This window comes from Squalius cephalus (genome assembly GCF_949319135.1).
Source record: "Squalius cephalus genome assembly, chromosome: 15".
Lineage (NCBI taxonomy): Eukaryota > Metazoa > Chordata > Actinopteri > Cypriniformes > Leuciscidae > Squalius > Squalius cephalus.
In genome coordinates, this window is record NC_137136.1 from 32,852,764 (window position 1) to 32,868,818 (window position 16,055).

At 39.2% G+C, this 16,055-nt stretch overlaps 1 protein-coding gene across 1 annotated transcript in view; it reads left to right on the plus strand.

The window, feature by feature from the left end:
* adcy3a (adenylate cyclase 3a) overlaps window positions 1-16,055 on the plus strand; it is a 64,845-nt gene that overhangs the window by 34,201 nt on the left and 14,589 nt on the right. The window contains exons 16-19 of the mRNA XM_079894223.1: window positions 12,598-12,744; window positions 12,856-12,972; window positions 13,068-13,194; window positions 13,598-13,722. Of these exons, the coding sequence (XP_079750349.1) occupies window positions 12,598-12,744; window positions 12,856-12,972; window positions 13,068-13,194; window positions 13,598-13,722 (516 nt within the window). The remainder of the gene's footprint in view (window positions 1-12,597; window positions 12,745-12,855; window positions 12,973-13,067; window positions 13,195-13,597; window positions 13,723-16,055) is intronic.

Consider the following 16,055-nt stretch of genomic DNA (forward strand, 5'->3'; position numbering starts at 1 on the left):
CGCTCGGTCTCGTGGCCTGTTGATAACGGGTCACTTCATGCCTTTTTACGGATCGGATAGCTATCGGATTTGTTAAGTGCTCCATGTACTCTTGGCCACATAAAGGTGTCTCTGCGATACGAAAATAAATTTTACATTATAAAACGGATAGTTCCAGTCCTTGATTCTGATTGGTTGAGCTGTGTTCGAAGCCGTTGTAAATTACTCGACAAACACGCACCTGCGACCGCATTACATTAGTGTTACTGCGCAACTGCCGTTTGTGATGCTTTGTTGCTGCATGTGTTGCTTAGCAACCTCTTTGGAACTACATTGCTTGGCGGAGGAATAAATGTGTTATAACGTTATATTTTTTGTTGCTGGTGTTTATTTTATGAATAAAATAAATATTAAAATGAATATTTTTATGGAGTAACCATTTTATAAAAGCAATAAGCCCCTTAAAGCCGTGTTTTAGGCAACAGCTGTTCTAAATCCACTGTAAAACACGGCTTCGCGGGGCTTATTGCTTAATTTCAATAGGAGAGAAAGCGGCATCAGCACATTTAGTCTCACTACTTTTAATGAAGATGAGTGTGTGTTGAGCTTAAAACTTTTTTTCAGTTGCTCATCTGCGGCGGGTCATATCTGTGGATACCGGGAGCCAGTACAACAGGATCTCGCACATTTAGTTTTCTACCATTTTGGGAGGAGTAAAATTTACATATGTGGCTTCAACAATCAAAGGCCCTGTGTAATCATCCTTCCCTCGCGGGTCAAAATGACCCGAAGCCCTAAAATTATACTACTTTTTTTTTTTTTTTTTTTTTTTTTTTTTGTCCAGAAAGCTTATTTTATTTCATTTTGATAATACTTTTTAATGCTTTTTTTTTTTTTTTTTTATCTTTAAATTACTAGATTTAATCAATAAATAATAAATAAATAGTCATTTAGTAATTTAAGCACATTCCTCACAATATTTCAACTTAAATTCAAAAATATAGCTGCGAGCAGCGATTGCGGGCCCAAGCCAGTGGCACCGCCAACCTGGTGCCTTTAGTTACACTAAAGGCACCGGGGTGGCGGTGTCACCGGGTTGGGCCCTCCATCGCTGCTCGCAGCTATATTTATATATATATATATATATATATATATATATATATATATATATATATATATATATATCAGACAAGTAATATTCTTTGTCTTGTCACTTAAAAAAAAAAAAAAATATATATATATATTCTTTTTTTCCCCTATTTTTAATATATATATATATATATATAATTACCTTTTTTTGGATGCTAAACTATTGTTTATTATATGCTTTGTACTTCACTCACGTTCCAATATCGAAGGGAAAAATGATTCTCTTCACATGCGCAAAAATGTGCTTGGAAAATTCACAGTGGAGCGGTGCTTACTGTCATTGTACGAATTGTACTACTGACTATTTAGAGCAGTGTAATCTTTATATGTTAGGTTAACCATTTTATTATTATATTTTATTAAGTCTATAATGAACAGGCTGCAATGTCAAGATTGCAATGCTGGAGTGTGTGTGTGTGTGTGTGTGTGTGTGTGTGTGTGTGTGTGTGTGTGTGTGTGTGTGTGTGTGTGTGTGTGTGTGTGTGTGTGTGTGTGTGTGTGTGTGTGTGTGTGTGTGTGTGTGTGTGTGTGTGTGTGTGTGTGTGTTCGTGTGTGTTCGTGTGTGTTCGTGTGTGTTCGTTCATGTTTTTCTGTCCCGGTGGGGACTTTAACCTGAATGCACACAGATTAATGGGGACTCGTATCACAGTGGGGACCTAAATAGAGGTCCCCATGGGTAAACAAGCTTCATACAGAATGAGTTTTTTTGGAAAAGTAAAAAGGCAGAAAGTTTTCAGTGATGGGTAGGTTTAGGGGTAGGGTTAGTGTAAGGAGATAAAATATACAGTTTGTACAGTATAAAAATCATTAAATCTATGGAGAGTCCCCACAAAGATAGTAAACCGTGTGTGTGTGGGTGGGTGTGTGTGTGTGGCGTGGGCGCGATTGAACAGTGGACACATAAAAACATACTCCGTCATTATACAGGACGACATTCAAACTGCAAAGTGTTAACTTATATTTGTGTACAGTCGCAATAAAACACAACATTGTGCTTTTGTAAAATAATTTCAAGCAATCAACCCCCGAAAGGCGCTAATTTTAAAATTAAACTAAAATGCTCATGGCTGCACGGGCATTCATAACGGTGCGCATCCACGGCGAGGAACGAGCAGAACAGAGTGAACGTTTTTCAGTTAATTCCTACTTCCATAGGAATTCATTTGAAACGCTCGCTCAACCACTATCAATGTCAGTGTGGACGAACATATTTTACTTTCGTTTTTAAGTTGGCGATTCAAAAGCCCCCAGCGGTGTCACACGTCGATTAACCGGTGGTAAAATATTCTCACCGTCACATACCTAGTATATTTTTATGTAGATACAATAGGCCTACCTGATTTTGAACACAAGAGGGCAATATAGCCCTATGTATGACTTGACTTTTATGGGACTAAATAGTACAATTACTATTTTTAAACTTATAAATATTTATTAAATTGAAAAAAAAAGAATAAAATTGGTTTAGTTGTGATATTTTTATACTTTTATATAGAAATAAATGGTGTTTAATTACATTTTTAGAAGATGAGGCTTTAAGTGTTACTTTACTTTAGTCCCTCACTATAGCAAAACCGTTTGAGATGTTTAATATCCGTTCACAATTTAGCATCTTTAATGTATCTTTATCATTTTGAAAAAGTTTGGTGTGAATAAAATAAACAAGTTAGGAAGAGTAGCTAAAAACTAAAAAAATCCACATTCAAACAAAAATATCTGACTTCCTTTTGCTCTGAGCTAATAACTGTAAATTAGAAAGTTGTCCGGCTCGGTGAGACAAATATATATACTGATTTTTGTAACTGTTGGTAAAACTAACCCACCCACTTTTGTCAAAAGCATGTTGAAAGTGACACACTTCCTGCTGCAAGTTGGTGGCGCTATAACTTTGACTCACAATAGTTACATCCATCTGATCTGCCTCTTACCACGAACACACTGCTGAAGTTTCATCAAGATCAGTTAATGTATGCAGAAGTTATAACACTTCGTCTCCTCTCTTTTCTCGCCATAAATTTGTTTCCTCGCCACGGCCAAACCGTTCGAGATATCATAAATCCGTCCGCAATTTAGCATTCTCAATGTCTTGACTTCATGCTGACTGAGTTTGGAGGTGATTGAATGAATTCTCTAGGAGGAGTACATCACATTCCACAGCAAGCGTTTTCCAAACAACCCATAATAGCCGACTTCCTGTTGGGCTGGCGTTAAACTTGACAGAGGGAAAGTTGTTCGGCCCGATGAAATCTATATGTGTACCGAGTTTCATGTTAATTCATGCAAGCGTGTTTGATATATGGACCAAGTTTTCAGACCCTGTTCAAGAGGGCGCTGTTGAGCCCCCCTGCCACGCCCGTTTCTGAAACTTTGCACATGTCTACTGGCTAATAAGTGTTATGTGTCTGTCGAGTTTCATCCAATTTCAAGCATGCTAAGAGTCTCAAATGCATCCGAAAAGAATATTAAAATTTGATGCGTTGCCACGGCAACAGTATCTAAGATATCAATAATCCTTTCACAGGTCTACATCTGCCGTGTGTTTACATTATACACATAAAGTTTGAAGCAAATCGGGTAAAAGTAAGAGGGTGACTTCAAAGCATTTTGAAAGTGACACACTTCCTGCTGCCAGTTGGTGGCGCTATAACTTTGACTCACAATAGTCACATCCATGTGATCGGCCTCTTACAACGAATACACTGCTGAAGTTTCATCAAGATCAGTCAATGTATGCAGAAGTTATAACACACTTCCTGTGTCCCATTATTCGCCATAAATTCGTTTCCTCGCCACGGCCAAACCGTTCGAGATATCAAAAATCTGTTCGCAAGAATTCATCCTCAATGTCTTGACTTCATTCACACCGAGTTTGGCGGCGATCGGATGAATTCCCTAGGAGGAGTATTTCACATTACATTGTATGCGTTTTCCAAACAAAGTATAATAACCGACTTCCTGTTGGGCTTTTGTAAAACTTAGAGCACGAAAGTTGTGCGGCCCGATGAGATCTATATGTGTACTGAGTTTCATATAATTACATGCAAGCATGTTTGATATATGGACCAAGATTTCGGACCCCATTCCAGGGGGCGCTGTCGAGCCCCCCTGCCACGCCCGGGTACCAGCTTCAGTCCGGCCCTGATGGCCGCGGGTTCTGACGTGTGTGCAAAGTTTCAAGAGTTTTTGAGCATGTTAAGGGCCCCAAAAGTGGCAAAAAGGCAAAAAAAAAAATAATGAAGAAAAAGAAAAAGAAAAAGAAAAAGAAAAAAAAAAATATATATAAATATAGCTGCGAGCAGCGATTACGGGCCCAAGCCGGTGGCACCGCCACCCTGGTGCCTTAAGTTACCTAAAGGCACCGGGGTGGCGGTGCCACCGGCTTTGGCCCTTCATCGCTGCTCGCAGCTATATTTATATATATATTATATATATATATATATATATATATATATATATATATATATATAAGACAGAAACCTTATTACCTTATTCTGATTTTATGATACACTCAAAATATCCCACAACAAATCTTTTAAATTTAATGTAAAAATTAAAACGAAAGTAAGCACTGTTGGGCTCACGTAACCCTCTCATTAGAATCAAAATGTTTCAGCATTTGCGATGTATTTGGATGCTAAACTATTCTTTATTATAGGCTTTGTTCTTCACTCGTGTTCCAATATCGACAGAAAAAATCATCCTCTTCACACGCGCAAAAATGTGCTTGAAACATCACAGTGGAGCGGTGCTTACTGTGAATGTACGAATTGTACTACTGACTATTTAGAGCAGTGTAATTTTTATATGTTAGGTTAACTATTTTATTATTATATTTTATTAAGGCTACAATGAACAGGCTGCGATGTCAAGATTGCAATGCTGGAATGTGTGTTTGTGTGTGTGTGTGTGTGTGTGTGTGTGTGTGTGTGTGTGTGTGTGTGTGTGTGTGTGTGTGTGTGTGTGTGTGTGTGTTCATGTTTTTCTATCCCGGTGGGGACTTCAACCTGAATGCACACAGACTCATGGGGACTCGTGTCACAGTGGGGACCTAAATAGAGGTCCCCATGGGTAAACAAGCTTATAAATCATACAGAATGAGTTTTTTTTGGAAATGTAAAAATGCAGAAAGTTTTCAGTGATGGGTAGGTTTAGGGGTAGGGTTAGTGTAAGGAGATAAAATATACAGTTTGTACAGTATAAAAATCATTAAATCTATGGAGAGTCCCCACAAAGATAGTAAACCGTGTGTGTGTGGGTGGGTGTGTGTGTGTGGTGTGGGCGCGATTGAACAGTGGACACATAAAAACATACTCCGTCATTATACAGGACGACATTCAAACTGCAAAGTGTTAACTTATATTTGTGTACAGTTGCAATAAAACACAACATTGTGCTTTTGTAAAATAATTTCAAGCAATCAACCCCCGAAAGGCGCTAATTTTAAAATTAAACTAAAATGCTCATGGCTGCACGGGCATTCATAACGGTGCGCATCCACGGCGAGGAACGAGCAGAACAGAGTGAACGTTTTTCAGTTAATTCCTACTTCCATAGGAATTCATTTGAAACGCTCGCTCAACCACTATCAATGTCAGTGTGGACAAACATATTTTACTTTCGTTTTTAAGTTGGCGATTCAAAAGCCTCCAGCGGTGTCACACGTCGATTAACCGGTGGTAAAATATTCTCACCGTCACATACCTAGTATATTTTTATGTAGATACAATAGGCCTACCTGATTTTGAACACAAGAGGGCAGTATAGCCCTATGTATGACTTGACTTTTATGGGACTAAATAGTACAATTACTATTTTTAAACTTATAAATATTTATTAAATTGAAAAAAAAAAAGAATAAAATGGGTTTAGTTGTGATATTTTTATACTTTTATATAGAAATAAATGGTGTTTAATTACATTTTTAGAAGATGAGGCTTTAAGTGTTACTTTACTTTAGTCCCTCACTATAGCAAAACCGTTTGAGATGTTTAATATCCGTTCACAATTTAGCATCTTTAATGTATCTTTATCATTTTGAAAAAGTTTGGTGTGAATAAAATAAACCAGTTAGGAAGAGTAGCTAAAAACTCAGAGTCTGAAATATCCAAAAAATCCACATTCAAACCAAAATATCTGACTTCCTTTTGCTCTGAGCTAATAACTGTAAATTAGAAAGTTGTCCGGCTCGGTGAGACCAATATATATATACTGATTTTTGTAACTGTTGGTAAAACTAACCCACCCACTTTTGTCAAACGCATGTTGAAAGTGACACACTTCCTGCTGCCAGTTGGTGGCGCTATAACTTTGACTCACAATAGTTACATCCATCTGATCGGCCTCTTACCACGAACATACTGCTAAAGTTTCATCAAGATCAGTTAATGTATGCAGAAGTTATAACACTTCGTCTCCTCTCTTTTCTCGCCATAAATTTGTTTCCTCGCCACGGCCAAACCGTTCGAGATATCATAAATCCGTCCGCAATTTAGCATTCTCAATGTCTTGACTTCATGCTGACTGAGTTTGGAGGTGATTGAATGAATTCTCTAGGAGGAGTACATCACATTCCACAGCAAGCGTTTTCCAAACAACCCATAATAGCCGACTTCCTGTTGGGCTGGCGTGAAACTTGACAGAGGGAAAGTTGTTCGGCCCGATGAAATCTATATGTGTACCGAGTTTCATATTAATTCATGCAAGCGTGTTTGATATATGGACCAAGTTTTCAGACCCTGTTCAAGAGGGCGCTGTTGAGCCCCCCTGCCACGCCCGTTTCTGAAACTTTTCACATGTCTACTGGCTAATAAGTGTTATGTGTCTGTCGAGTTTCATCCAATTTCAAGCATGCTAAGTCTCAAACGCATCCGAAAAGAATATTAAAATTTGATGCGTTGCCACGGCAACAGTATCTAAGATATCAATAATCCTTTCACAGGTCTACATCTGCCGTGTGTTTACATTATACACATAAAGTTTGAAGCAAATCGGGTAAAAGTAAGAGGGTGACTTCAAAGCATTTTGAAAGTGACACACTTCCTGCTGCCAGTTGGTGGCGCTATAACTTTGACTCACAATAGTCACATCCATGTGATCGGCCTCTTACAACGAATACACTGCTGAAGTTTCATCAAGATCAGTCAATGTATGCAGAAGTTATAACACACTTCCTGTGTCCCATTATTCGCCATAAATTCGTTTCCTCGCCACGGCCAAACCGTTCGAGATATCAAAAATCTGTTCGCAAGAATTGATCCTCAATGTCTTGACTTTATTCTCACCGAGTTTGGCGGCGATCGGATGAATTCCCTAGGAGGAGTATTTCACATTCCATTGTATGCGTTTTCCAAACAAAGTATAATAACCGACTTCCTGTTGGGCTTTTGTAAAACTTAGAGCACGAAAGTTGTGCGGCCCGATGAGATCTATATGTGTACTGAGTTTCATATAATTACATGCAAGCATGTTTGATATATGGACCAAGATTTCGGACCCCATTCCAGGGGGCGCTGTCGAGCCCCCCTGCCACGCCCGGGTACCAGCTTCAGTCCGGCCCTGATGGCCGCGGGTTCTGACGTGTGTGCAAAGTTTCAAGAGTTTTTGAGCATGTTAAGGGCCCCAAAAGTGGCAAAAAGGCAAAAAAAAATAATGAAGAAAAAGAAAAAGAAAAAAAAAAAAAAAATATATATAAATATAGCTGCGAGCAGCGATTACGGGCCCAAGCCGGTGGCACCGCCACCCTGGTGCCTTAAGTTACCTAAAGGCACCGGGGTGGCGGTGCCACCGGCTTTGGCCCTTCATCGCTGCTCGCAGCTATATTTATATATATATATATATATATATATATATATATATATATATATATATATATATATATATAAGACAGAAACCTTATTACCTTATTCTGATTTTATGATACACTCAAAATATCCCACAACAAATCTTTTAAATTTAATGTAAAAATTAAAACGAAAGTAAGCACTGTTGGGCTCACGTAACCCTCTCATTAGAATCAAAATGTTTCAGCATTTGCGATGTATTTGGATGCTAAACTATTCTTTATTATAGGCTTTGTTCTTCACTCGTGTTCCAATATCGACAGAAAAAATCATCCTCTTCACACGCGCAAAAATGTGCTTGAAACATCACAGTGGAGCGGTGCTTACTGTGAATGTACGAATTGTACTACTGACTATTTAGAGCAGTGTAATTTTTATATGTTAGGTTAACTATTTTATTATTATATTTTATTAAGGCTACAATGAACAGGCTGCGATGTCAAGATTGCAATGCTGGAATGTGTGTTTGTGTGTGTGTGTGTGTGTGTGTGTGTGTGTGTGTGTGTGTGTGTGTGTGTGTGTGTGTGTGTGTGTGTGTGTGTGTGTGTGTGTGTGTGTGTGTGTGTGTGTGTGTGTTCATGTTTTTCTATCCCAGTGGGGACTTCAACCTGAATGCACACAGACTCATGGGGACTCGTATCACAGTGGGGACCTAAATAGAGGTCCCCATGGGTAAACAAGCTTATAAATCATACAGAATGAGTTTTTTTTGGAAATGTAAAAATGCAGAAAGTTTTCAGTGATGGGTAGGTTTAGGGGTAGGGTTAGTGTAAGGAGATAAAATATACAGTTTGTACAGTATAAAAATCATTAAATCTATGGAGAGTCCCCACAAAGATAGTAAACCGTGTGTGTGTGGGTGGGTGTGTGTGTGTGGTGTGGGCGCGATTGAACAGTGGACACATAAAAACATACTCCGTCATTATACAGGACGACATTCAAACTGCAAAGTGTTAACTTATATTTGTGTACAGTTGCAATAAAACACAACATTGTGCTTTTGTAAAATAATTTCAAGCAATCAACCCCCGAAAGGCGCTAATTTTAAAATTAAACTAAAATGCTCATGGCTGCACGGGCATTCATAACGGTGCGCATCCACGGCGAGGAACGAGCAGAACAGAGTGAACGTTTTTCAGTTAATTCCTACTTCCATAGGAATTCATTTGAAACGCTCGCTCAACCACTATCAATGTCAGTGTGGACAAACATATTTTACTTTCGTTTTTAAGTTGGCGATTCAAAAGCCTCCAGCGGTGTCACACGTCGATTAACCGGTGGTAAAATATTCTCACCGTCACATACCTAGTATATTTTTATGTAGATACAATAGGCCTACCTGATTTTGAACACAAGAGGGCAGTATAGCCCTATGTATGACTTGACTTTTATGGGACTAAATAGTACAATTACTATTTTTAAACTTATAAATATTTATTAAATTGAAAAAAAAAAAAGAATAAAATGGGTTTAGTTGTGATATTTTTATACTTTTATATAGAAATAAATGGTGTTTAATTACATTTTTAGAAGATGAGGCTTTAAGTGTTACTTTACTTTAGTCCCTCACTATAGCAAAACCGTTTGAGATGTTTAATATCCGTTCACAATTTAGCATCTTTAATGTATCTTTATCATTTTGAAAAAGTTTGGTGTGAATAAAATAAACCAGTTAGGAAGAGTAGCTAAAAACTCAGAGTCTGAAATATCCAAAAAATCCACATTCAAACCAAAATATCTGACTTCCTTTTGCTCTGAGCTAATAACTGTAAATTAGAAAGTTGTCCGGCTCGGTGAGACCAATATATATATACTGATTTTTGTAACTGTTGGTAAAACTAACCCACCCACTTTTGTCAAACGCATGTTGAAAGTGACACACTTCCTGCTGCCAGTTGGTGGCGCTATAACTTTGACTCACAATAGTTACATCCATCTGATCGGCCTCTTACCACGAACATACTGCTAAAGTTTCATCAAGATCAGTTAATGTATGCAGAAGTTATAACACTTCGTCTCCTCTCTTTTCTCGCCATAAATTTGTTTCCTCGCCACGGCCAAACCGTTCGAGATATCATAAATCCGTCCGCAATTTAGCATCCTCAATGTCTTGACTTCATGCTGACTGAGTTTGGAGGTGATTGAATGAATTCTCTAGGAGGAGTACATCACATTCCACAGCAAGCGTTTTCCAAACAACCCATAATAGCCGACTTCCTGTTGGGCTGGCGTGAAACTTGACAGAGGGAAAGTTGTTCGGCCCGATGAAATCTATATGTGTACCGAGTTTCATATTAATTCATGCAAGCGTGTTTGATATATGGACCAAGTTTTCAGACCCTGTTCAAGAGGGCGCTGTTGAGCCCCCCTGCCACGCCCGTTTCTGAAACTTTTCACATGTCTACTGGCTAATAAGTGTTATGTGTCTGTCGAGTTTCATCCAATTTCAAGCATGCTAAGTCTCAAACACATCCGAAAAGAATATTAAAATTTGATGCGTTGCCACGGCAACAGTATCTAAGATATCAATAATCCTTTCACAGGTCTACATCTGCCGTGTGTTTACATTATACACATAAAGTTTGAAGCAAATCGGGTAAAAGTAAGAGGGTGACTTCAAAGCATTTTGAAAGTGACACACTTCCTGCTGCCAGTTGGTGGCGCTATAACTTTGACTCACAATAGTCACATCCATGTGATCGGCCTCTTACAACGAATACACTGCTGAAGTTTCATCAAGATCAGTCAATGTATGCAGAAGTTATAACACACTTCCTGTGTCCCATTATTCGCCATAAATTTGTTTCCTCGCCACGGCCAAACCGTTCGAGATATCAAAAATCTGTTCGCAAGAATTGATCCTCAATGTCTTGACTTTATTCTCACCGAGTTTGGTGGCGATCGGATGAAATCCCTAGGAGGAGTATTTCACATTCCATTGTATGCGTTTTCCAAACAACGTATAATAACCGACTTCCTGTTGGGCTTTTGTAAAACTTAGAGCACGAAAGTTGTTCGGCCCGATGAGATCTATATGTGTACTGAGTTTCATATTATTACATGCAAGCGTGTTTGATTTATGGACCAAGTTTTCGGACCCCATTCCAGGGGGCGCTGTCGAGCCCCCCTGCCACGCCCCGGTACCAGCTTCAGCCCGGCCCTGATGGCCGCAGGTTCTGACGTGTGTGCAAAATTTCAAGAGTTTTTGAGCATGTTAAGGGCCCCAAAAGTGGCAAAAAGGCAAAAAAAAAAATAATGAAGAAAAAAAAATAATAATAATCCTTACGAAAACAATAGGGCCTTCGCCCTTTCAGGGCTTGGGCCCTAATAATCCTTACGAAAACAATAGGGCCTTCGCCCTTTCAGGGCTTGGGCCCTAATAACTCACAATGTCATGCATAAACCTTTTAATTCAGCTCAAAATATCTTACATTGGGTGTCTTTGCCGACCTCTTGTGGAAAAAAAAATAGATAGCATGATATTTCATGACTCAAGCCACCAGATGGCCTTATAGCTCTATTTGAAGCTAATGAGCTGTTCTGCTGGGTCCTAAAGCCATTTTTTTTCAGGATGCATCCAGAGACAAATGTAGACATTATACAATTATTTTTTGGTAAAGGTTTAGCATTTTTAGTTAGAATTTTGAGCATTTTTAGGTTTTTCTATGTGTATTGAAGCATTCCTCGCATTCAATTCATTCCTATGGGGGTCAAATTGACCCGCAAGGGAAGGATTTGTTACTTTTTAAAATTTCAACCCCAAAATTGTTTTGTTTTGTGTGCATTCTTGGTTCAAGTGCAACAAAAGTCATTGGGTCTTGGACCCCTCCGATAAACACTGAATTTTTTTAATTAAAAAAAAATTATATTCTGTGTCAAAATAACCCGAGCGAAGGATGAGGTTTGCGTTTTGGTCGATCGGATCACAAGGAGACGAGGCAGACACATCCTCTTTACACCTGGTGTTTTAATCTGTCTCTTATGTCCACTTTTAACCACTTCTGTCCTGATTTCTTCGAGGGGAGGATCTATGGGCGGGTACATGTATATGTTTTTTCAGATCTTTCAATCTAATGGACGAAATAATTTTGCGCAATTTCATATGAAAGTGGAAACATACGGAGAGAATCAGCTTTCGTTTCTGCTCTGACAGCCTCAAGGCCAGCCGAACGCTGTGAGTGAGTGTTAGAAATCAGGAATGGAGAGAGAACATTGTGCTTGATACGTTTTTCGTCTTGAAACCAAACTTGGGTCTTCAGTCGACAAAGTTTAAATCCTGTCTACGAAAGCAATCCAGTCGAATGCGTTTTTGACTACCTCTGGAAGTGGCCGAGAGTGGACAAACTCAAAACGTTTTAGACCCCATTTATACTTGTATATACTCGTCCACTTATGATCCGATCGACCAAAATGCTTCTTAATACCAGGTGTAAACAAGGCCTCTGATGTATTTACACTTGTTTAGTTTTGTCTCTAATGCATCTCAGACCAACTCCTGAAGTGGTTTGAGCGTTCGGATTTAAATCCATCTCAAAAGCATTTCAGAGAATGCATGAAGTGGCCAGGCCCAAATGTTTTACATGCACAAACGCAGCCTAACTCAAGTAACTTCTCTGGTTTGGTTTCTCAGGAGCTCTACAGCCAATCCTATGATGAGATTGGAGTCATGTTCGCCTCCATCCCAAACTTCTCTGATTTCTATACGGAGGAAAGCATCAACAATGGCGGGATTGAGTGTCTGAGGTTCCTCAATGAAATCATTTCTGACTTTGATAGTGTAAGTTTTTTTTTTTTTTTTTTTTACAGTTTAAATTTCACCCAATTGTTTCCAATTATAATTAGAAGTAGAGATTTTATACCATTACTTGTTTGCTTTTGTGCTCGTTAGCTTTTGGATGAGCCACAGTTTCGCTTTATAACCAAGATCAAGACTATTGGCAGCACCTACATGGCAGCATCAGGAGTCACTCCAGACAACAACACCAACGGTTATGCTTGCATGAAGGTAAAGGAGGTGCAGATGGGATCTTTCTAGAAGCAATATATCCATCTAGTGCTGATAACAATGGTAAAGAGGATTTTTTGTGTCCTTCCCAACAGAAAGAAGAAGTTTCAGACAGGGAACGGTGGCAGCACTTGGCAGATCTTGCTGATTTTGCTCTGGCCATGAAGGTCACGTTGATGAACATCAACTACCAGTCCTTCAATAACTTCATGCTTCGCATCGGTTAGTGGGCTGACATCCATCTACAGTAGTGCCTAAAGTGGCCTAGATTTAGATTTAAAAATTTAGATCTTCACCCTTTATTCAAATATTACAAATTTGTTTGAGATTTTTAAGCATATTGTGTTGTTGTGCCTTACCTCATCTTGTAGTTTGCCTTTTTTGCCAAATAATTTTGTCAGATAAATACCTTAACCAAGTTTAGTGTTTTGTTCTTCCCTCATATTTACAATATTTAAAAAATATAAAGTATTTTCCTCATATTTTGATGGTTTAATCAAACTTGTAGGGACATTAAAAAGAAATATCCCTTCTAAACATCATTTTTGGCCAGTGTTGTATGTGCAAATGACAACGATTATGCTGAATGTTTTGCTGTGTGCATTATGAAATCTTTTCTCCACAGGGTTGAATAAAGGGGGCGTTTTAGCTGGTGTTATTGGTGCCCGTAAACCTCATTTTGACATCTGGGGAAACACTGTGAATGTCGCCAGTCGCATGGAGTCTACAGGGGTGATGGGAAACATCCAGGTGATGGGTTTCACATTGCTGATCTGAACACACACTTCCTAAATTTTGTTCAACTATTCTGCATCAGGGACTCAAAGTAGCAATGCAACAGACTGCATTTAAACATTAAAAAATGCTGTTTAAAGTATTAGTTCACCTAAAAATTAATAATTTACTCACCCTCAAGTCGTTCCAAACCCTTAAGAATTTCGTTCATCTTTAAAAGATAATGAAGATATTTGTAATGAAATCTGAGAGATTTCAGTCCCTGCATTGACAGTCTACTTAAAGGGACACTTCACCCATTTGCATTAAGCTTTGTATTGTTAGAAACCCAGTCATATATTATAATAAACGTGGATTTTTCATTAATTTTTTCCTGAGATGGGAGAAATAAGGATTTAAGTGTTTTAAGTCACATTTCATTGAAAAGTGTAGAGACTACAAACACTAGCTCCTCATTATTCCAGGGGGCGGGACCCGCTCACGCTACAGGCCTATTACAGATCAGTGGGTGGGACTTCACTTTCTGAAACTAAAAGCAATATCCTCCATCTTGTTTGGAAGCTAAGCTAACAGGCACTGTGGAGCCAGCTGTGAAGATATGACAATAGCGGAGGGTAACGTTACTCAATATGATGTAGAAGAAGAGGATTTCGGAAGTCTGATGCTTCAATCAGGTGTTTGTGGCTACCTTTACGAGCCGCATAGCGAAGAGCAGCCGAGGCAGAAGACCTGCCTGCCGCGGACGAGAAGCCCAGACTGGCTCGAGCTGGGGGCGGACTGATGGCGCCGGTGATCTCACTATGCAACTACGAACACAGAGCTAGAGTCCGTCTGCTGCAAAGAATTTAAAAGATGCCAATTTCTCCTGGACGAAATCTCTGAATCAGACGAGGACACGGACGTTTGTGTTGTGAACCATCCTAGTTTCGCACCGCATCTGACTGAACATCCCGGTAACGTTACCATGCAATAATTCACCACTTCGAAAGAAATACATATGAGGAGTAATTCACTAATGAGTTCGCCAAATAACTAACGTTAGACATTTTGTGTGAAATGAATTTCAAGCTCCGGTGGTAGCTAGCCTTATAGATGGATGAGTGATTCATATGCTGTTCTGGATTAGTAGGAGTGGCTTGCGCAGCTGTGCAATGTGGTGCATTGTGGGAGTTGTTGTCTTTCATACAAATGCGTCCTGAAGTTACTTTCTTTCTTTCCTCGGTCAAGAAGGCACCAAATTCAAAATTTATTTTACAATTCGACTACATATATGACCCACTTTCAATAAAGATCAATGTTCCCATGGGTGAAATGCTCCTTTAACTATCACTGTTATGCTTCAAAAAGTTCATATAGAGATCGTAAAACTAATCCATATGAATCGAGCAGTTTAGTCCAAATTTTCTAAAGAGACTCGATCACTTTATATGATGAACAGATTGAATTTAGGCTTTTATTCACATAAACATTCATCAACTCACACATCAGTTGTGGTAAATGGAAGCTCAAACACTGATGGCAATAAATGGTGTGCGAGAACCAATGAGGTTCATTCTCGTGTTACGCAGCACGTTTGAGCTTCTGCAAGAACCAATGAGGTTCATTCTTGTGTTACGCAGCATGTTTGAGCTTCTGCAAGAACCAATGAGGTTCATTCTCATGTTACGCAGCATGTTTGAGCTTCAGCAAGAACCAATGAGGTTCATTCTCGTGTTACGCAGCACGTTTGAGCTTCAGCCAGAACCAATGAGGTTCATTCTCGTGTTACGCAGCATGTTTGAGCTTCTGCAAGAACCAATAAGGTTCATTCTCGTGTTACGCAGCATGTTTGAGCTTCTGCAAGAACCAATGAGGTTCATTCTCGTGTTACGCAGCATGTTTGAGCTTCTGCAAGAACCAATGAGGTTCATTCTCGTGTTACGCAGCATGTTTGAGCTTCAGCAAGAACCAATGAGGTTCATTCTCATGTTACGCAGCATGTTTGAGCTTCAGCAAGAACCAATGAGGTTCATTCTCGTGTTACGCAGCATGTTTGAGCTTCTGCAAGAACCAATAAGGTTCATTCTCGTGTTACGCAGCATGTTTGAGCTTCAGCAAGAACCAATGAGGTTCATTCTCGTGTTACGCAGCATGTTTGAGCTTCTGCAAGAACCAATAAGGTTCATTCTCGTGTTACGCAGCATGTTTGAGCTTCTGCAAGAACCAATGAGGTTCATTCTCGTGTTACGCAGCATGTTTGAGCTTCAGCAAGAACCAATGAGGTTCATTCTCGTGTTACGCAGCACGTTTGAGCTTCAGCAAGAACCAATGAGGTTCATTCTCATGTTACGCAGCACGTTTGAGCTTCT